Source organism: Pinus tabuliformis, chromosome 7, assembly GCF_031772625.1.
Source record: "Pinus tabuliformis cultivar Carrire ecotype Pingquan chromosome 7, CPIR1, whole genome shotgun sequence".
NCBI lineage: Eukaryota > Viridiplantae > Streptophyta > Pinopsida > Pinales > Pinaceae > Pinus > Pinus tabuliformis.
In genome coordinates, this window is record NC_142293.1 from 601,851,798 (window position 1) to 601,874,528 (window position 22,731).

Here is a 22,731-nt window from a genome sequence, read left to right on the forward strand (position 1 = left end):
AGAGAGAGACTGGGTGCTTCACCGAAATGATGATTCGCAGGATGCTGGAGTAAGGCATCAGTTAGTGCAGTGGGGGTTAATGAGTTTCTTAAGAACCCATTGATGAGGTCACAGGACAGGTTCCTGGGATATCTGGTTAGTTTATAGGATGTAGATTGTCAGGTGATGAATATCTGCCATACCAAATTCCCAATATTGGTGCAGAATGATATCTGTTTCATTACTGTGTTGATGCTGTAATGGGTGGTGCTTCCTTATCCACTCCCAGGATGGGATGCTGGCATGAGGGTTTGGACTGATAGGCATTGTGGTGCCAACCCTATTTCAGATGGCTATGTGAGGATTGCAGTGGTGGAGGATCTAGCTGAGTGAGAAACACTAACTATGATTGTCAGATTGGTGGGGTCGATGTCCCCCAACTAGTGCTCGGGGCCGCATATATCAATTTTGCAATGCTACGTGCAGGGGCATTCTTTGACTGGGCATGTCTATTGCATCAGGGGATGATGTATCAAATTACCTGGGTTCATTGTTTGAAACTGAAGAGTTTTTTGCTATAGGAGTGTTCTTTGCAGCATACTCTATGAGCGAGTGGTTATGCTCTGCTCTATTCTTGCAGTACTGGCGAGGCCTTGTCAGGAGCCTTGCATGCACCGTTGGGGACGGGAGATTCTGCGGGAGGGCGAAGGAGAGGTGGGTCGTTACTAGGAGGATGTGGTTAAAAATTGGTTTGAGTCCAACCCCCAACTGATTTTGGACTACTCATACCATGGAGTTGACTTCTGGGGAGATCTGGAGATGGGGCTTCCTCCAGGTGCTACAAGGGGATCACCAGGTATATGCTTGTTATGGTTAGCTTGGTGGGATATTCTGTTGCGGTGTTGGGAAAGGAGAATATTGGTTCTCTTGTCCCTGGTTAACATACTGATTCGGGGGAGTAGACATCTTATCCATACTCCAAGAGGAGTATTGATTTCCCTAAGGGGGATGATACGAGCCTCCTTATGGGGGCTGGTGTTGGTTAACCCTATTGACTATATTCTGCATAGGTACGGGTTGACCATTATAATACCTTGTATTTTTCAACGGTGGTGTAGCATCATATGATGGGCCATTAACTGGATATGCAGGGTATTGATAATTATTGTTGTGATGTCTTTGGGATAGGGCCCCAATTAGTTTGTCAGTAGTATTGGATGCACCTGAAATTTCTCAATAAGACTGTAGATGCGGGGCATATGAAAGCACATGATAAATGTACCAACACTGGTTATAGATCATCTCCAGTTGTTGGGCTTTACTAATGGCTTCTTCCTCAGTTTGTTGGAATGTTTTATCCATGTATTTAGAGATTTCAAAGGTGAGGGATCTTAAGAAAATGTCTAGGAGGAATTTATCTTCAAAGCTAGTTTTGCACAGGTTGCGACATTTATGTGATTCATGGATATGATCTGAGATGTGTGTAGCTTGTTTTTTTTTTGAATTTGGTTAGGAGTTCTAAACCCTAATCATGGCAGTCTAGGAGTTGGAAGAAATTAAGGAAAGCAGTAGCTAATGAGATAAAGGTTCCGTGAGATGCATAGGGATGGTTTATATACCACTTCGTGGTGGGCCCTGTTAGGGTGAATTGAAATTACCGTAATCTAATAGTATCTTTTGTGATAATATTAGATGAACACCACAGGTGAAACTTCATGACATGGTTCCCTGGGTATTCACCCTGATTTTCCTTGAACTTTGGAATATCCGAAGGGAGATTTGTGGGCATAGCTAGCCAATTTTGGTCATGTTCGATCGGGTCATTGGTGAGGTTGCTTAAATTTGGATGATTTAACGAAGCTAAAATGGGATCTGTGCATTACCTGCCATCGCAAAATGATTCTGGAAAACTATATGCAATGGAGTCCTCTGTGGGGATGTCACAGGAGGATTAACCTAATGGGTATCTTGGGGATTGTCCAGAGGAGAGGTGTGTGCGCTCCCAAAGGGGGTAGTGTGTGGGGATCCTTCAAGAGTGGTGAATGGTGTACTTTTTCGAGGAGGAGTTCCAAGCAAAGTTACACCAATAAAGGAAGATCCAATAATGGTGGTTGAGTGACATCCTCTCTGCCTAAACAGTGGGAGTCCTAGCACACCTCCTGACAATGGGGGGAGGTTTAAAAACCACCTAGATCAACAGGGTGCTGTGGGGTCCCCTATGGTGTTAATTTAGATTTTGCGCTACTTTGTGTTTGGTGAGGAAAGGAGATAAATATCAATGCAATTGGATCACATACATAAAGAAAAGCGAAAATATAAATGTTTTATTTTCCTTTAATTTAAACTATGTGACCAAGTAAACACGAAAAAATGGTTTTTGTTTATTGCGTATGATAAAGAGTCCTATGAAGACCTAATCATCTTGTCCTCTCTCAAAGTAATTGGGCCTTACGGAGATAACCTTTGATGGGTCCTAGGGCAATGTCCCGAAAAAACTAGCGACACCTTCCAGTAGCTGAGGAATCAACCAAGGTAATGTTAATGAGGCTCAAGTGCTTCCTACACTGTCACATATAGGGAAAGGATGCCATAGATTTGGTCACTAAGTACCTTCGTCCCACATGAGCATTCAAGTCTTTAGATTCTTGGTAATTGGTTACTATTTGAAAATGCTATTAAATAGGGGAAGGGGGTAGTTATTCCAGTCTAATAGCATTTATCTATGCCCTTTCCATTGTAAGCTAAGAAAGTAGACATGCCCTACGCGTGGGAAAGAAACCTAATCGCTACAGGTGAGCATTTCCAGCCAGCTATGCTGCAGTTCTGGTGGAAGGTTTTTTCAGTATTGTAGTTCAAAATAGACCTTCTTAGATTACTGAGCACTAGATGGGTCAGGTAGCCCCAATACTGCACGTACTAGACCTAAGCCGAACCCCCTCTAAATCGAGTCTCTACCATGCTCAGGTTTTTTTTTTTTCCATGGGATGATTGAAGAATTTTTAAGCTCCATAGAAATTCAACAACTATGTTTCAATGGTGAAACATGACCATGGAAGATTATGGGATGCCTACCCCCAATGGTCCTAACTTGAACTATAAATTTTTTGGTGGCCCCTGTGGGGAAATTTAATTTGTTCAAGTTATGGTTGTTTTTAAAGAGGCTTAATTCACTTATGGAGTGACTTTGTAAGCCAAAATATACTAAGTAACCAAAAATCCAAAAGATGGATGATCTTTGAGTACAAAGCGTATGAAGGCTTAGTGTGTGATGCAAGTGAGCATACAAAGTGTGATAAGATTTGGATGCGTGATGATCCTTTTCAGTATCCTTCTAATTACACTAAGTGTTGGTTTTTCCTTGCATGGAAAAAATAAAATTGTTTGTGGATTATGGGCCACTTAATTTTTTCCTATTAAACTATGTGGAGTTTAATAAGGGAGATGGAAATTCAAATGTTTTTGAGAAGGTTTTCATATGCAATACCGGGTTCAGCTAGGAGACGAAAGGGAAGCAAGGATTATTTACTTTCTCTAGCTACATTTTCTCCTAGTCACAAAAAATGCTTTGGTTAGTGGTAAGATTTGTGGATAATGGGCCACTTACTTGCTTCACTAATTAAGCTATCATGATTTGCAGAAAATTAATCAAAATAGTTTGAAAACATATGTGGATTATGGCCACTTACTTTCCTCCCTAATTAATCTATGTGGGTATTTGTTGGAAATCCAAAAAAAATATAATTTCTTGATGAATTTGGGTTCATTCAAGCAATCAAGGGTACTAAACATAAAACACAGAATGCAAAGGTGAAGGAAATTCATTAAAGGTTTCCAATCACCCGAGAAAACTGAAAAATACAAGGTTTTTCTTTACTTTCTGTTTGTCGTGCGTGTTTTGTAGAAATAGATGCACACTTCACGGTTTTTGCAGAAATAGACGCGTGCTCCACATCTGTCAGTGAAAAAATAACCCGGGCAAGAAAGATTTGAATTTTTTTTGCTTCCGCTAGCTCATAACAGATCTTGGGGGACTGTAAAGAATCCAAGGAGGTGAGGAGCACCTTGAAGGGTGTTTGTGCAAAGAGGAGGTCCTGCAAACAATCTCTAGATTAATGAAAAGAGATCAGTATGGTCGCCATTCCTATTGTAGTGTTTTTGGAGCACAAGTGTAGCAAAAAACACCCCCTTAGTAATGGATTGTTACCTGCGAAGAATCACAGTCAAAATTGGTGCTGCTAGTGGATAGACTTAAATAAACACAACATTCTAAATAGTGGAAACAATGCATACATAAACTTAAACTTAAACAAATAGGTGCATGAAAAAAAATGCTCAAATGGAGCAAACAAATCAATAATATATGGAAAAATCTCGCTTTATTGATTGCTAGTGGTAGAGGTTGAATAAAATTAGAATCTCAGACACTTGAAGAGAATTCTTTGATCTAGGGAGCTCAAAAATCCTCAGCAAGGGGGCTTCTTTTCCTCAATCTCTTTGCAAGTTTCTCCTCATTCTCAAAGAAGCATGAATAATCTCCAAAGGGTGGATTCCTCTTCACTCACTAAGATGTTAGGTTGCTTAGAAGCAATTTGGCCAAGATGCTAGTGCTCTTCAATTCCTTGTTTTCAACAGTGTAATGGTGGTTTGCTCAAACAACAATTTGGCCAACATAACAATGTCTCTTGTTTTGGCTCTCCCATGGCCTGTTTATATAGAGTTTTTTGAGTCCCTCTTCCCTCTCTTGGTACATGTATGATAAAGACACATGAGTAGGAAAAGAGGATTCCATTGAGGGCTTCACTTCTCCAAGGTGACTCGAATTCCACTGTACTAGGCCGATCGCGTATCAAAAATTTAGCTCCAAGTGTGTGGAGTGGTCCTGGACTGCTAAGTCATCTTTTTTGCAACCGTGTGAGTTTTTGAGGATATGCCACAAGTGCGCATTTATCGAAGAAATATATATGCGGCCTTAATTGATTTCCTTTATAAATTGTATACCTTAGGAGAAATTTTGATTTTTGAATCTTCATAATGTATTCAGCTGGAAAAATGTCCACCTATGCATTCTACTAGACACTTTCAATGTCTTCTAGATTGTACTATCAAGTGTATGATTTTTCAGTGTTAACATATGGCCTCTAAAATACTTGGATGAGTTTTGATTGATGTGTTCTATGATATCCCACATTCATGCTTGGAATCTGGTACGAGGCTGAATGATTGAAGAGAGATTTGGCTCAACCATTCTATGATCAGGTGGAGCATGGAAGTCCCATCTTGGGTTTGGATTTTTTTTTATCATTAATGAAAGGTTATTTCTCCTTGTATTTCTATGAGAATTTTGATGAATTATATGTGGCCTATATGGCTATACTTTCATGAGTATTTTTGCTACAATTATGCTGGTTATGGATATGTTTAATCACAACAACTATGTATGGCTCTCATCACGTTTTTACTTGTATATGAGTGATCTATGGCCTAATGGATGGAATGGCAGTTAATGTGTTGAGGCATCAATGCTTCATGGCGAATCTTAGATAAGTACGAGAGCCCTATGTTCAGATTTGTTATTTACACCTGTAGGTTTCATATTTGCTAAGTGTTTGAAGAAATGCTTGTCATGGTTAATAGGGGTCTAGTCAAGGTCTTGCACAAGTATTTTCTTTAGTACTATCATTTCCATGTTATTTTACTGATCTAAATATATGGTTAAATTTTGGGCAGTGACCTGGGCTTTGGGCCTGAAAAATTGGCTCAAATCTTGCAGTCGTTGGCATAACACTGACAATTTTGGTCTCTAGTCACTGGCAGAAAAGCTAGTGAGAGCAACTTTGGCTTGTTGGTCACACTCATTCCTATAGCTTGGGAGATAATGAGCCTTAAATTTTCCAAAAGCTCAATCAGATCCCAAGGAAAGCTCTCTAAATTCTTGGATTGGTTCCTGAGGGTCTTGTAGCTGATAATTAATATCTGTATGGTGTGTTTCCATCGGGTCCACTTCCTTAACGTGACTTATGGGGTTGAATCATATCATAGAGGCCTCTCGTCACATGTTTACCCCACCTAGACGATTACTTGGGTAGATGTGGGAGGAGGGTGTTATAGTGGTATTAGAGCATGGTTGCACTCTCCTTGGGCTGTCTGTGGATCATGCTTTCATGTTTACCCCACCTAGACGATTACTAGGGTAGATGTGGGAGGAGGGTGTTATAGTGGTATTAGAGCATGGTTGCACTCTCCTTGGGCTGTCTGTGGATCATGCTTTCATGTTGGTTGCATATGTGTTCCTTATGCATGTAGTCCATGTGCTTGTTGCATTTGCATGGCGTTGATCATGGTTGTAGTCATGTCGCCATGTGAAGGTTGAATGTGTTGTCATGGAGTATGTATTCATGTGTGCATGGTTGATTATGCATTGTTATGCACATCAATGTTCACATGTTATCAAGTGCATGTGATGTGGTTGTTGTTGTCATGCATGAGGTCATGGTTTGTGTAGTTGATATGGTCATGCATTCATGAATAGACTCTAGCTAGAATGGTGTGTATATGGTTTTGCACTCATGTGTTATGTGTCTATATGTAGTTGTTATGCATGTATAGTATTGGTTATAGTTATGCATGAATAGTAGGTCAAAAATTCCATGTGAAGTTATTATATGCAAATCTAGGTCATCATCATGCTATTGGTTTTTATGATGCTAATGTGTTGGTTGAGATAGAGCAGGAGATGTAGACAATCATAACGAGGTTGTGGAATTGGACTTTGGGGTAAGAGAAGATTGTCATACAGGTATTGTATGTTTGGCATGCAAGTATGTAAGTTAAGGATTGTCATATGCATTAGGTTTATGTACATGTCTATTGATGTTATGGTTACATACATGATAGATGATAGTTGATTAGTATAGTCACATCCACATGTGTCAGATAGTCATGAATGATAGTAACCTATGGTTGTATGCATTGTTATTTTGTTCTATGTTAGATAACTTGATGATCATGTTATATGTTGTTGGTGAGTATGCTATAGGTTAACTTGTTGTTGTTATATGATAGTTAGCTTGATGATTAGGTTATATGTTATTGATGAGCATGTTATATGTTAGATTATTGTTGTTATATGTTAGTTAAATTGATGATTAGGGTTATAACAATTATATCTTGATGTTATATGTATATTGCTAAGTTGGATTGGCCTATGCAGATGGCTATGGTTACAATATTTAGATATGAGAAAACATATTTGTGATATGGTGTTGTACTAATATATGTTGACCTTGAATATGTGGTCGTTATGTATGAATGATAATTGTTTATGAGTTTATGATGTGAACATGTTATTTAGTTACTATTATGGATATCATGATATTATTTTTGGTTGAGTCTATATGTTGTAAAGTTATATCATGCTAACTAGATTGATTGTGCATACAAGATAGCCTCCCCTGAGATACATTAAGGTATGAACTTGCTTATGTGTTAGATTTTCTACTCAACTGTTTGCTTATGTTGTCTAGTTGATTAATTTAACATGGTACGTTTGCAAGTTGGTTGAACGTTTGATGAATTTCATGATATGAGTTTGCATCTATAAGATTGCATGAAGGAATGATCTTGTTTTAAGATGATTTTACTAACACATATGTATCAAGACAGTTGATATGTACTTGCGTATAGTAGGTGATAGTTGTAGCATGATGTCTAATAGCTTTGAGTTGACTATGGATCATGACGTGATTGTTAATCTTGGTAAAGGTTGATTTCAAATTGATAGATATGATTGTCTTGATATCTGGAACATGTGGTTGACATGTGTACACAATTTTAGGAAAAATGCTTGGTGTTAGCATGACCGAATATCAATTGATGTGTTTACATAACTAACAGTTGGGTGATGTGACAATGCATAGTAAGCCTCGATTGTGACAAGGCAAAAAGGTAAAAGGAAGGAATTGGGCAAGAATTCCTTTGGCTATGTTTGGAAACCCTATTTCCAAGTGAATGAGTGCTTTGCGTACAGGAAGCCTTCTTAACCTTAATTTCATCTGACATTATGTGGATATGTGTTATATTCATGAACATGTATTTGTAGGTATATCAACCAATTTTTAGTTACAGGTAAAACTGTCAAGGGAATTGGAGTCCCTTGAGACATGGCACAAATGTGTTTAGCTACAAGGCAATGTTCTTAACATAACAAGATAAGGTAATTGGTGTATTTTTATGTTATATATACACCAAAATTTATGTGTTTATGGAAGTATGATGTAGGGGATTGCATGGAAAAAGAAATTTCCATGAAATTTTGAAGGCTTAGGTTGAGATTTCCTTGGGTACCATGGGGATTGAGTCATGGTGTCTGTTGCCAGTCTTGTGATTTTGGTCTTTTATGAATTGTTGAACTTGATTGTGGTTTTTATTATGTTTTTTGCAAGGCCTTGCCACTTTGTTGTGGTGTCATATTGTTATTTACTTTCATGGTTTTCTTCTTAGTTGTTTCTTATCTTGCCTTTTAAATTTTGAGTCTTCGGAATTGTTTGGGAAAGAGGAAAGTTGATGGAGATCTGGATAGATGTGTGGTACCTGAAAGGTAATGTAAGATTAAGATGAAGCTCAGTGCATGAGTAAGTGCACCAGAGGGTAAGACTATGAAAACCAGTTGGACTGGTTGGGTCCATTGGTGTAAATGGACGATGGTAGGATAGGTAGGAGAAAGGTAACCCAAAAAGGTAAATTAAATGGACCTAAAATGTCGGATGGATTGACTAAGTTGAGAACAATGGTTCTCAATGGTGTGCATGAATAAAGGAAGTTCTCTTAGCCTTGACCTTGATATCTAGTACTTGTGTTGTGATCATGATTGCTTTATGCTAATGATTGTATGCATATATGTATGTATGTACGTTGTTATCTCACAGGGTCATAATGGATCGTGGTTGTTTTATGTTAATGTTTATGTATATGTAGGTATGCATCTATGTATCCATGTCACTATCCGACAGGGTCATCAGGAATCATTCTTGTGGAGGAATGATTGCTTACGTAGGAAAATGACATGAAGAGGTTCGTGGTCTTACGAGTAATCAATTGAGAAGAGTAGTCATGAAAAATATATGAGGTCAGTATCATGTGATTATGAGTTTATATTATGTCTAAGTTATGGACATGTTATACCAAGGGGCACATCAACGAAATGAAAGCAGTGTGGTCCGCGGTATGCTAGGACAAGCATGGATAAGACTTTGTAAGCAAGGTTGCTTGGTAGAGGTAGTGTGGTTTCAAATATGTGGTATTACTGTTGTGCATATGGCATACATGTTGTACATGTTGCATCTGTGATGATTGTGCGCATGTGGTACTGTTCATATGTAATGTGTGTACATGTTGTTTATGAAATATTATGTATAGGGTATTAGTACATATAGTGTTGTATGAATGTTGCATATTCAGTGTTGGGTATAGATGGTGCTATGTACATGTTGGATATACGGTGCTGTGTACATATTGTCCTATGTGCATGATGGATATGTGGTGTTGTATGCATATGGTTCTCTGTGCATGTTGGATATGCGCCACTGTGTACAGATGATGCTATGTACATGTTGGAGGTGCAGAGCTATGTACATGTGGTCTTGTGTGCATGTTGTACATGTGGTTCTATGTACATATGGTGTGGTGCATGATTGTACAAGTGGTGATGTGTGCATGTGGTGTTGTGTACATGTTGTACATGTGGCGCCGTGTGTAGGTGGTGCTATGTACATGTCATGCATGTGACACTATGTACATGTGGCGTCACACACATGTTGTGTATGTGTTACTATGTACATGTGGTATTGTGTACATGTCGTATAAGTGGTGTAGTGTACATGCGGCATTGTGTACACGTTACACAGGTGGCACCGTGTACATGTGATGTTGTGCACACGTTGTGCAGGTGGTGCGGTGTATAGGTGGTACTGTGTACATGTTGTACATATGGTACTGGTGCATGTGTGGTATTGTGTGCATGTCATACATGCTGTGTTGAGGGCATGTGGTACTAGGTATGTGCATTGTGTAGGTGCATGTATTGTGTGGTGTTTTACATCAGGTATAGATGTATTGTGTTGTGTTGTACGCTAGGTGTAGGTGTATGTATTGTGTTATGCATTGGATGTAGGCGTATGTATTGTATTGTATACACTGGGTGTAGGTGTATGTGTTGTATGTCAGGTGTAGGTGCATGTATTGCATGGAGTTGTATGTCATGTGTGGTCATATGTGTGTGATGCACACTATGTATATGTGCACCTGGTTGAGGAGAAGGCATTGGGTGTTTTTCGGGTGTGGAAACTAATCCGGTGTATGCATGAAATAAGAACAAAGGCAAAATTAAGGATCGATTAAAGGATAAGTATCGGTATATTATTTCAGTTTTATTAAGCATGTGATTTATGATTTTGATATATAATGATTACATGTGAATTATGATTCTGGTTTATGAAATTTAAATGTGATTTATGATTTTGATGGTTATATTTTGAGCTAACCCGATGTGATATTCTTATACATGTTGATTTGGTCAAATATGCTAGTTCAAATTGTTATGATGGGAAGCACACATGATTGCAAATATAACTCATTGATGAGCTACTAATGAGGTATGATGTGAATTTATTTCAATTTCTTTTAAATCTAATGGAAGGTATGTGCTTGGTACAGGAAGCACGGAACTGCCCAGTTGGATGGTTGAAATCGACTACAAGAATTAACAATAACAACAACAAAAGGAATCGAAAAATGAAACAATATGCTGGTAAAGCATTCAAAGTAGGGCCATTGTGGGACACTGGTACCCAATAATATCCATTGTTTTCCATGAGCATGCTATGACCGGTATGATGGTTTTAAAGCAGGGATATGCCTTGGTTTTTGTATCTTCTGATGCGAGGAAGCATTTCCAAGGGATGGGCTGCTTGAGATGGGGTTTCCATTGGAACTTAGAAGGTGAGTGACTGCATGGAAGAGGTGAATGGATTCCCGAGGGACTGTGTGGAAGAGAAGGGGAGGTCGTGGATGGATTTGGTTTTGGTTATTAGCATTTCCAGATGGAATTAGATGCACATTGGGATTGCGCCCTGAAACAATGAGTCGGTAACTGTTTACTGAGAGGGCACGTGGCATAGGATTATAGCACTGGACATTGGATGCAAATTTGACTTTGATAGTGGGTTTTGGATTTCATGGGAAGGAGCCGAATCCTAGTATTACTTGAGGGTGGAGGTGTGAGCCTATGGATTCCATTTTTGTGGATGCATGCATCATATCCTCTTATTTTTTGGTTGAGAAAATGTGTATATGTATATATTATTGTAAATACTGTATCGAGCTAGATTTATAAAGCTCCATAAACACTATGGTTATTTACTGGTTGAAGAAAATGTGTATGTGTGTATGTGGTTATTGTAAATACTAGTTGTGTTATAAAGCTCCAGTAAACGATATGTTTTTCATGTTCAATGTGGTCAATGTAAATGCCACAATGAGCTATGTTATAAAGCTCCATGGACAATATGTTTTTTTAGCATTCTTGTGGTTATAGGCGTCATTGAACACTAAGGATGGTGTTCCCCCAAGGGGGAGGGTTTTGTAACAGCCCTGGTTAAAAATTCCATGTAAAAATGTATATATAACCATGGTTGATGGGGCACGTATTCCGTTGGGGAAACACCCTAGTGGGTGTTGAATTGGTTTATTATGGCTAAGGAAATTGGAAAAGGTAATGGCTTAGGCTTTGGAAAGGAAAAGAGGCATTAATTGGCATTTTATTTATGAAAATAATGGCAGTTAGGAGAAAAGGAAGGTGAAAGGTCACATGTTTCATGTGAGGAGGAAAATGAAGGAAAATAATGGAAAATGAAGAAAATAGAGGCCTCATTAATAAGGCTTCTGAGGATCAGTGGAAAAGACTTGGTCAGTTCAGTTTTGGAGCTCCCTCATTATTATCTCTCTCATACTCTTGGAGACTTAGTGTTTTCGGAGCACTCTTGTAGGGTCTGGCATAATTGGATTTTTTGAGCAAGAAAGAAAAGGAAGAGTAGGAAAGCACAAGAGGGCATTGGGATCAACAACTACATCATATTTTCTTGTAGGTACTGAGTTGCATGTATGTCTTCCTCACTAGTTTTGGCATGCATGGCACATGCATGTGGTTTCTTGGTTATGATTTGTCATTGGCATGGAGGATTGCCTGGATTGACATTGGATTGCCTAGCCTTGCCATTTCCTGGATATCCATGGAGTTTTTGGATTTATTTCCTTGTTGTGTTTTTGGTTGGTTATCATGTTTCCTTAGCTTGGGTTGAGTTACTAGTTCCTGGAGCCTTGGTTGGACAAACACTCTTGAGCCTTGTAACAATTTGGGTTGAGTTACTAGTCCCGGAGCCTTGGTTGGAAAAATTCTCTAGAGCCCTTAGTGGGTTGAGTTACTAGTCCTCGAACCTTGGTTGGGCAAAAAATCTAGAGCTCGACAACAACTGTGGGTTGAGTTATTAGTCCTCGAGCCTTGGTTGGAACAAATTCTCTGGATCCCTGGATGGATGGGATAGAAACCGATCTGATGATGGTTTTGTGATGTCCGATTGTGAGGTGGAATCATTGTGTGATGGGTTCAGGTGGATGGCCTCTAGAAGACCTGGATGAGTTTTGATTGATGTGTTCTATGAGATCCCACATTCATGTTTGGACTATGGCACGAGGGTGAATGGGTGAAGAGAGATTTGGCTCAACCATTCTATGGTTGGGTAGAACGTGGAAGTCCCCAGGTTTGGATTTTGCATCATTAATGAAAGGTTATTTCTTGTATTTCTATGAGAATTTTGATGGATTATATGTGGCCTATATGGATGTAATTTCATGGGTATTTTGGCTTCTATTATGCTGGTTGTGTATATGTTTTATGACAACAACTATGTATGGATCTCATCATGTTTTACTTGTATATTAGTGAAAAATGTATCTATGGCCTAATGGATGGAATGGAAATTAATGTGTTGAGGCATCAATGCTTCATGGCGAATCTCAGATAAGTACAATACCCCTATGCTCATATCTTTTATTTACACTTGTAGTTTTCATATTTACTAAGTGTTTGATGAAATTTCTGTCATGGTTAGCAGGGGTCAAGTCAAGGTATTGAACAAGTATTTGCTTTAGTACTATCATTTCCATGTTATTTTTCTGATTTGAAGAGATGGTTTAATTATGGGCAGTGAATTGGGATTTGGGCCTGAAAACGTGGCTCAAATCCCATAGTCGCTAGCACAACACTAGCAATTTTTGTCTCTGGTCATTGGTAGGCAAGCCTGTGAGAGAGAGTTTGGCTTCTTGGTCGCACTCATGCCTATAACATGGGAATGACTGAGCCTTAAATTGTCCAAAAGCTTAGTGGGACCCCAGGGAAAGCTATCTAAAGTATTGGATTGGTTCTTGAGGGTCATATAGTTGATAATTAATGTCTGTATGGTGTGTTTCCATCGGTTCCACTTCCTTAACATGACCTAGGAGGTCGAATCACATCATAGTGGCCTCTCATCACATGTTTACCCCGGTTGGCTTGTTACTTCGGTAGATGTGGGAGGAGGGTGTTACAATTGAGTAGTGCTAGTGGGCAGAAGCTTGCCACCTTCAGGGCAAAATAATTTCAGTAGATGTATCACTTTCCTGAGCCAGTGAAGCTCATGGAATAAATCTTCTATGAAATCCATAGCTATGTGAACACAAGAGACATTGTCAAGCACTGGGTGAAAGAGCCATCAAAGTTTTGACAAACACCCACTCATGTTTACAAGACAAAGTCCCTCAAGAAGGCTTACCAGTTCTTGATTATCTTCTCTTGCAGAATATAAGGTCAAGAGAGAACAAAAACATTTCTTGAAGGGTGGGAAGTCTTACTGGATCAGTTGGTAAGTGATGGGAGGCCATTGAACTAGTCAAATATGTTGGCTCAAAAATTGAAGTCCCATGTAGCTCAAGCTTGGAATCTGCCCAAGGATGAGCGAGAAATGTTCTATATGTCTGCATACTTATTGGATGCAATCTGTTCACATCATCATTTCCCTAACATGAACTCGACATGGACACCATGAGAGACTACCGTGAACATCTATTGCAAGCTACTTTCAGAATGTAGTTATCGAGGAGTAATGGCATGGCCAAGTGACAACTTTATCATCCTGCTATACAAGCTTATATTTGAATAAGATCCACCTTGCATGTCCCGAGAAGCAATGGAGGCAATAGTAGACATTATAGATTAGTATGCCTCACCAGGTGGCACCTTCATCAAAGTGTTTCGCAGAGAGAAGCCTCCGCATGTATTACCAAAGTATTCCATAGACAAATTGATCATGTAAGAAGTATCATACCACCTCACTATAGGGTTTCCAGCATCACTACACAGGAATAAGAAAGCACCATGGTCTAATATTACTTTGTGGATCAAATTATATGAGATTGAGAACTTGAAATTTGTAGATGCTGAGGCTAAGGACAGTTAAATTCGAGTTCGACACCAAGGAATTTAATCAATATGATCCCCAAAATCTTTAAAAGGACCACTGCATGAGAGTTTACTTTTTGTGGATCAATGGGGCATTTCATTGGCCAGAGGAGGATCCTTGGAGGTACTACTATAATGCCTCTAGACTCAATTAGCCAGTTGGTATAGCCAGAAATTTGAAGGTTCCTCCATAGACAACAACAACTCCGAAGCAACAACAACAGCAACATAAGGAAAAAATCCTGTGTAGGAGAAGGGAAAGAGGAAGATTGCTGACAGTCCAAAGGGAGAGCAAAGATAAAAAATGAAAGAAGATCCTCTTTTCGTGAAGGAAGCTCTGGCAACGAAAGCAAAGAGGAAGAAAAATATGTAGAAAGCAGAGAGGAGGAAGAGAGAAAAGCAGAGGTTGCACAAAGTAGAAATGGAGCTGCAGGATAAAGAGAAGAAGTTGAAGGAATAATAGGAGTTGAGGAGGAGAGAAATAGAAGAGAAGAAAAAGTAGGAAGAAGAACAAAGGAAAGACATGATGATAGAGGAAACAACACTGATATAGGTTGAAGAGCCAGGACAACCAATAGTTGAGGAGGAAGGTGAAAAAATGTAGGTTTGGGAGCTTGCTCAACAGATTGAGAAATTGATTGAAGTGACAGACATGGAGTTGGGATAGGAGCTGTAACATGAATATGTTGACCTCATGCCAAGAGCACCACAGGCCATCCTTTAGTCTCCACCACCTCTAGCAGCGGAGCCAACCCTGAGCGAGGAAGCAGATGTTGTTCTTCTTGATGATGATCCAGTCATGGATGTGTACAATAGTCATTTGATGAGTTCTATAAGAGGATTGTACAAGCATAGAGGAAGCACTTTCTTGATGATCACACATCACTTGCATTCATCAAAGAAAGGGTGATAGTATCAGACACCACGAAGCATCCAACTGCCATTGCTGAAGCCAGCTTGGCATATGCAGGAGCAACAAGATCAAATATTTAGTATTTGACGATTGAGAATGAGAAACTAGAAAAGAACTTGCACATTGCTAGGTAAGAAGAAGAACAAATCCAAGCAACAATGCAGAATGCAATTTTCGCATTTGGGGAGATGAGAACAACGATACTTGCTGAAGTCTCAACACTTGGAGAAACCATGTGGAAGCTCTATTATGAGTTTGTCATCATGCATAAAGAATTTTCCTGTTCACATGGACCGCAAAAACAAAGAAAATATTTTTTTAAAACCCTTAGAGACATACATGCTACCATTGCCTATGTACATCAGTGGACAATGTAGTTCAAAGGGGCCTCAGTTGACCTAGTGAAGAAAATGAAGTCACAGGCAGAGCTAGAAAAAGTGAAGGTTTGAATGTTGATTAGGAAAACAAGAAGATTTCCTCATTCATTGGTAGAACACAAGCCTCATATGTGCAGTTGTATAGTAGTTTGGATGTCCTGGTGAGAACACACCAGATCCCATCGATATGTTCCTTCACCAAAGCTAAACTCAAGAACCAATTCTAGCAGGAGGCCGAAGAGTACTTGGAGAAGCTAAGACAGGAAGCCACCGGGGAAAGGCTTGGAGCTGAACACACACAACATGTAGCAGTTCATCAGTGGTCTTATCAAAGTCAAGACAATGCTTCTCATGCTTCAGAATGAGTTGGAACCAGTTCCAAGATAGTATACCCGGATGCCATGGAGGCTAGATGTTGGAAATAATACTGAGAGGGGGGGTGAATCAGTATTATCAGATCAATAAAACTTTTTCAATGCTCATACTCAGAAACATATACGCTACTTCAATTAAGTGAACCCGCGTGTACACGCTACTGTGTCTAATGCAACCAGCGTATATCTAGAGATCTTATAATTCAGTTAGCTTAATCTTCAGTAAATGCATCAGAACATTATTAAGCATATTAACAGTAAACAGGTGCAGTATAACAGAACAAATCATCACACAAAAGCCACACACATGAACACAAAGATATAAGGTGGAAACCCAATGTGGGTGAAAACCACCTGCTGCAAGTCATCTCAATCTTCTTCTTAATAAGAAAATCCTTTTACAATATTTGTACTGGTGTAGTCTTATACCAGTACGGGAGCTACAACCCCCTTTGCTCTTGTACTAGCCGATCCATTTACTAGTACACAGGCTGCTACCTGCTACAATGCTCCAAAGATCTCCCTTAGCTTTTGTACTAGCTTAGATACTAGTACGTAGGTGCTTGCCTACAATCTTCTCTCCTCCAGGTACCACGTTTCATCAATTTTCAGACTGGATACACTGAAACACATAATCTGAAAGGCCACTTTTCATCCAATTTTCATACTGGACCCATAACTGTCATTGAAGCTCAAAACAATCATCAAACTCTGAATCACTGAAACCCTGTTAACAACACCGTCACCAGAACACAGAGCAGAAACAGAACTCTGTAATAACCATCAGACCCATCTGCAACTTCAAATATCAAGCTTTACAATGTATACGCTACTTCGATGAATCAAACCCGCGTGTATACGCGCTTTTGCCAAAGACAACCCGCGTACAGATCTAAAAATAATTTCTCATAACTTGCAGCTGTACCAGACATCAGTCATACTCATAACACTTATAGAACAATACATGCGTCAGTATGTAGATCTAGAATAAGCATCATAAAGATAGTTCATTTCAAACCATTTGATCCCGATCTCTCCTTAGATCTTGTTCTCAATCAGCCGGTGAGATCCCTCCTTAGCTCAAATCAAGCAATGCATCATCAACCCATAACCTGCATACTGGATCTCATACTTCTTCAGATATTCAAGACATTTCAGATACACTAGCCTAATGATCTTCTTCTCCTTATATAGCATTAGGCCCTCCTCAATACCACGAGCCAAAACCATAGTAATACAATACCATCAACTTCAAAACTAGGGATCAACACGTCCGTCGAGACACCATGGTCCAAAACCATAGGCACAACTTCCAAGGAATAACCGCTGTGGACCAAAGATAAGTTTTCCACATACACGCGCTTTTACTGAAGCCAACCTGCATGTACACGCGACTTGGTATATAGCAAACCTGCGTATACGCGACTTGGTATATAGTGAACCTGCTTGTATACGTGACTTGGTATATAGTGAACCAACGTGTATATATTTTTCTTCATACTTGTAGACTGATCATCAATTCCTTGCTGCTATCCTTCTGCACTATGATTTTTCATCAGTGTGATTTGCCATCAAGGACAACACTTGTCTCATAATGCCAACAATCTCCCCCTTTGGACTTGATGGCAAAGCTGACTTGTTACACTTAGAACTATCATCTGATTCCTTTGAGCTGTCCTCCATCAGTCACATCTGACATCTCTTCTAAAGATTCATCCAGTTATACATAAGTGAGATATTCTTCTATGAGAGGGTTGCCATCAAGTACAACACATGCATCATAATTCCAACACTAGATTCCACTTCTAGAAATACACCGTGAAGCAATTTTAGGAAACCATAACGTAGTACCAAGATTGGAACCAATATGTGACCGAGAAGCAACAAGTGGAGGTACTCCAACATTGTCTTGTTAGGCTATCTCTACCCTATTTTGTCTTATATGGGTATGAGTGGAAAACGTAATATTATAGTAATTATGTTGTAAGTGAAATTCCAAGTGTTAATATTGGAATATGAAAAGTCACCATGTAATGTAATGTGTCATTTTGTAAAGAAGTTGAAGAGTCATGAGGGTAGTCCAAAGATCACAAAGGGGAGTTGAAGTGTCACCCCTCTCTTGTTATAAATAGAACCTCATAACTCATATAAGAGGCTTTTAGGAGCCAAGATTTTGGCTAGGCTTAGGATTAGAAAGAGCTTGGGAGTATTGTGAAGAGCCTTGGCTTCTCCATAGCATAGAGTGAGTATACTTCTTTGGAGGAGCAGGTGTTCTTGACTGTAATGTTCCACTATTGGGGCTAGTGGTCATCAATGGTGTATGTATGGATGGAACTTTCACTTATAATAATAAAATCAAAGGCAACACACTTTCATGCATATGTTGTTTATATAGTAGGACTATTCTTGTTGTATTGGAAATGTATGTTAATTAACTTATGCATATGCTTATGAATTATTTTATTTGCATTTGTATGAATCTTGTTGAATGAGTGTTGTTGGATTAACTCATCACTTTCACTTGTGGACTATTCCGCATCTTAGCTTGTGATTTCATTTCACTCATGTGTTCCTTTTAAGTTGCGTACTATTATAGGATTCCAAGGGGCACACTTCCTTTTCCATTTGTGTGTTGGAACCTTCATGCATCACACTTGGCTCTTCGCAGGGTCACACACTTTCTCTCACCCAAAGTTATCATATTTTCCTTTATGTATTTTCATGGTCAAGGCATTACATTAACACCCATTACTAAGAATCCTACTCCAAACGGTGTGAGGTCTAGTTGGGTGTTCATATTGGGGATATCCCCTGAATGTTGGCAGGTCCAACATAGTCAACACCTCCATTCCTACGATTATAGTACGTGTTTTTAAATATAATGGGAGGGACCTTAACTTGTTTATCTATGTTGAGGATTTTCTCTTTAGGGTACAAGTTTATTGAGATCCAAGAGTAGAAAAATCACATTTACCTTAGATAGGACATTTCCTAAGTCCACATCTAAGGATATTCTATTATCAACACTAAAAGAGTTAGGCTTACTAGGAGGTGAAGGTTCTTTAACACTTTTGGGGAACAATAATTCTACTACTACCTTCTTCAAGGTGGTTTGGCTCATTATTATTTCTAGTATAATGCAACCCTTTGAATCTACCTCGAGATTCAACAACATTAATACACTCATCACATTCGTTACTAGGTTCTTCAGTTAACTCTTCATGTCATTGTTGATAAAGGGATGGGTATTCACCAAGTAAGGTAGTAAAAGGGGTGGAGTCATTTATCATATTGAAATGCTATGGACTATCCTATTATTCAAATTTATTATAAGGGAAATCCTCTTCACCACGTGATTCATTACATGTTTGAAAAAACATAAATATCTCTTGATTTACCATGATTGTAAGGGCAAGGGTGTTGGTCAAATTTTGTTAAGAATGATTCTTACTGCTACTGGGATTTCTCTAATAAGTCCAGGCTTTGGAGGATAATTTTGACAAGACTCTCTTTCGCTATCTAATGCTGTCAACTTGTTCAACATGGCCATTTTCCCTTGCATCAACTCATTAATGATCTTATCAAATTTATGGGAAAAATATTACAATGTGGGGTCAACCTGTGCACTTGGCTTAGAATTGAACTCCACTTTCACCCTAGGATATGAAATAAAATCAATATTTGATGTGGCTAGATTGTGTTTAATGATAAAAACAAAATCCTTGGATTATATATGTTTTTTATGGTATTTATCCTTTAATTCATAAGATATATGTCCAAGAAAAACATCATGTATAGTACTAGGATAGTCTCATCATTTGGTCATAGGTTAGGCACTTCTTTGATGCATTTATCAAACCTTTGAGTGAAATAATTGACACTTTGATTATTGGTTTTCTTATATTTCTAGAGCAGAGCCAAGAATTGCATGCCCTCCTTCATTGTGGCCCATCTCTTACTGAATGCTTCATGGAGTTGGTCCTAGTTCACAAGGAAAACTGCAAGAAAATCTAGGTAACAATATCTAGAATTTACTTCTAAGGATAATAATAATAACGACATGAATACATCCTCTTGTTCAATCGGACTTCCACCAATGTACTATTAAAACTCATGCAAATGCTTCTTAGTTGTGATTGTATCAGTTCCATTGAACTAAGGAACCCACTCTTCATACTTCTCAAGGAGCTTGTGAGGAGCATTTAGAAAGCCACTCACATCCAAGGTATTGGATGCAACATTAGGCCATGGCTTAACTATTATGGTTGAGGTGGAAGGACTACCATAGAGGTTCCTAACTATTGGAGGGAAGTTGAAGGGGTAGTAGTCTTACAAGTGGTTCTCTTATTTCTAGGACAAATGACTCTTTTTGACCAACTACCAAGGGGAAAGGAAGGGGAAATAGCTATAGGAGTCACTAGGTGAGATGTTTTAACGTAGGCTTCAAGATAATATCATCAAAATAAACTGAAGCATATAATTCAGATCATAAGGAGATGGACTGAACTTCTCCCTAGTAACGACACCAAAAATGTTTCCACAAAATCTAGCAAACTTAGTGAAAAGCCCCACTAGGAAGAACCATACTTTATGAAAACAAGAGAAAGGGTTGTCATTATCACCTCAACAACACATCTACTGATCTTTAGTTATATTTTACCACAAGGGAGGATTCCCTAAATCACCTAAAGGATCCTCTAATACTATGGCTCAAGGGGATAAATATTAGGTCTAGTAAATGGATGTTATAAAACTAGCTCAGAAAAAGATAGAAAAGATAGATGAATGACTTCAAAATCAGCCTCTTCAAGGGGAAAACCTCCTTTACATTACACAAATGAACAATTCTTGGATAATACAAATGAAAAGACCTCCTTTATATATATAGGAGTCTAAGGGGTCCCAATACAATTAGATCCTCCATAACAATAATATTGTAGGGGCACAACAATAACAATAGTGGGCTTCTATGGGGCATAATAATAACAATAGGGGGACTATATGGGCATAATAATACAATAAGGGGGTTGCATTAATAACAATAAGGGGTTACACTAGTAGTACAGGCCCTAACATGCCCCTCTCCTTCAAAAAATGTTGTCCTCAATGCTTGAGTAGTTCTGGATGCTTCTGTATAAAATTATCATCCTCCCATGTGGAATCTTTAGCTTTAAATTCTTCCACTTGATGAGATACTCTGAAATTGATCAATTTCGTAGCTTTCAATTTCTTGTTTTTGTGACTTCTTCAGGTTCCAATATGATTTTTCCTTCCTCATCAAGTTCTGGAAATATTTTTTGAACTAGGATCTTCTCACCTATAACCTTCTTTAAGCATGAAACATGTAAAACTGGGTGCACTTGAGAAGATCCAGGAAGCTCCAATTTGCATGCCATAGTACCAATATTTTGTAACACCTTGTACAAAACATAATACTTTGGTGATAATTTTATTATCCTTCTTAGCTTGCTTGAGGGACATTTGGTTGTATGGTTGTAGTCGTAGAAATACCCAATCACCTACATCAATTTTTTTTTCGCTGCGATGTTGATCTCCCTGTTGTTTCATTCTATTCTGCACCAAAGTGAGGTTATCCTTTAAGAGTTTGAGAACTTGTTGTTGATGCTCGATGTGATCTTCCATTGCTTGACCCTTAGAATTTTCTTTTAAAGATGATGTGATGGACGGTGGATGATAAGATGAGCTATGAGCTAACTGAGTACCCAAATATTCCACCTCTTGTACTCCAAAGAAACATTTGGAGCTTTTTGCATATAATTGTTTCTCCTCCAATAGTTTGAGCACCCTGTCAACATGTTGAACATGATCCTTCCAAGACTTGCTGTATATTAGTATATCATCAAAAAATACTAACACAATTTTCTAATGAAGGGTTTTAAAATGGAATTCATCAAACCTTGAAATGTAGAAGGTGCATTGGTAAGGCCAAAAGGCATGACCAAAAATTCATAATGACCCTCATGAGTTCAAATTTTGTTTTTGGAATGTCTTCAGTATTCATTCTGATATGATGATATCCTGAATGAAGATCCAACTCAGTGAAGTAAATTTCTCCATGTAATTCATCGAATAATTCATCAATAACAGGAATGGGAAATTTATCTTTAATAGTAAGATTTTTGATCTCCCTATAATTTGGACACATGTGCCATGATCCATCCTTTTTATGTACCAATACCACTGGAGCAGAGAAAGAACTTTGACTAGGTTGAATTATGCCAACTTCTAGCATTTCTACAACCATATGTTCAATTCCACTCTTTTGGGCATATGGATATCTGTAAGGCCTGATGTTTCGGGGAACACTTCCTGGAATCAAATGAATAGCATGATCATAATCATGAATAGGTGGGAGGCATTTGGGAGTCTCAAATACCTTGGAATGATAGTCCAAAATGTTTTGGAGATGTGTTGAAATAGATGATTTTGATGTGGGTACCTCTAGTGAACATAATTGTGCAATTTCACCCTATTGTTATTTCTTTAGAAGCTTTGTCATGCTGTTAGAGATGATTATCT

General features: G+C 38.6%; 1 protein-coding gene across 1 annotated transcript in view; it reads left to right on the forward strand.

Annotated features, from left to right (window-relative positions):
• Window positions 1-484: 484 nt before the first annotated feature.
• LOC149248878 (UDP-galactose/UDP-glucose transporter 4-like) overlaps window positions 485-22,731 on the forward strand; it is a 36,690-nt gene continuing 14,443 nt past the window's right edge. Inside the window, exon 1 of the mRNA XM_089451302.1 lies at window positions 485-693. Coding sequence (XP_089307428.1) covers window positions 485-693 — 209 coding nt within the window. The remainder of the gene's footprint in view (window positions 694-22,731) is intronic.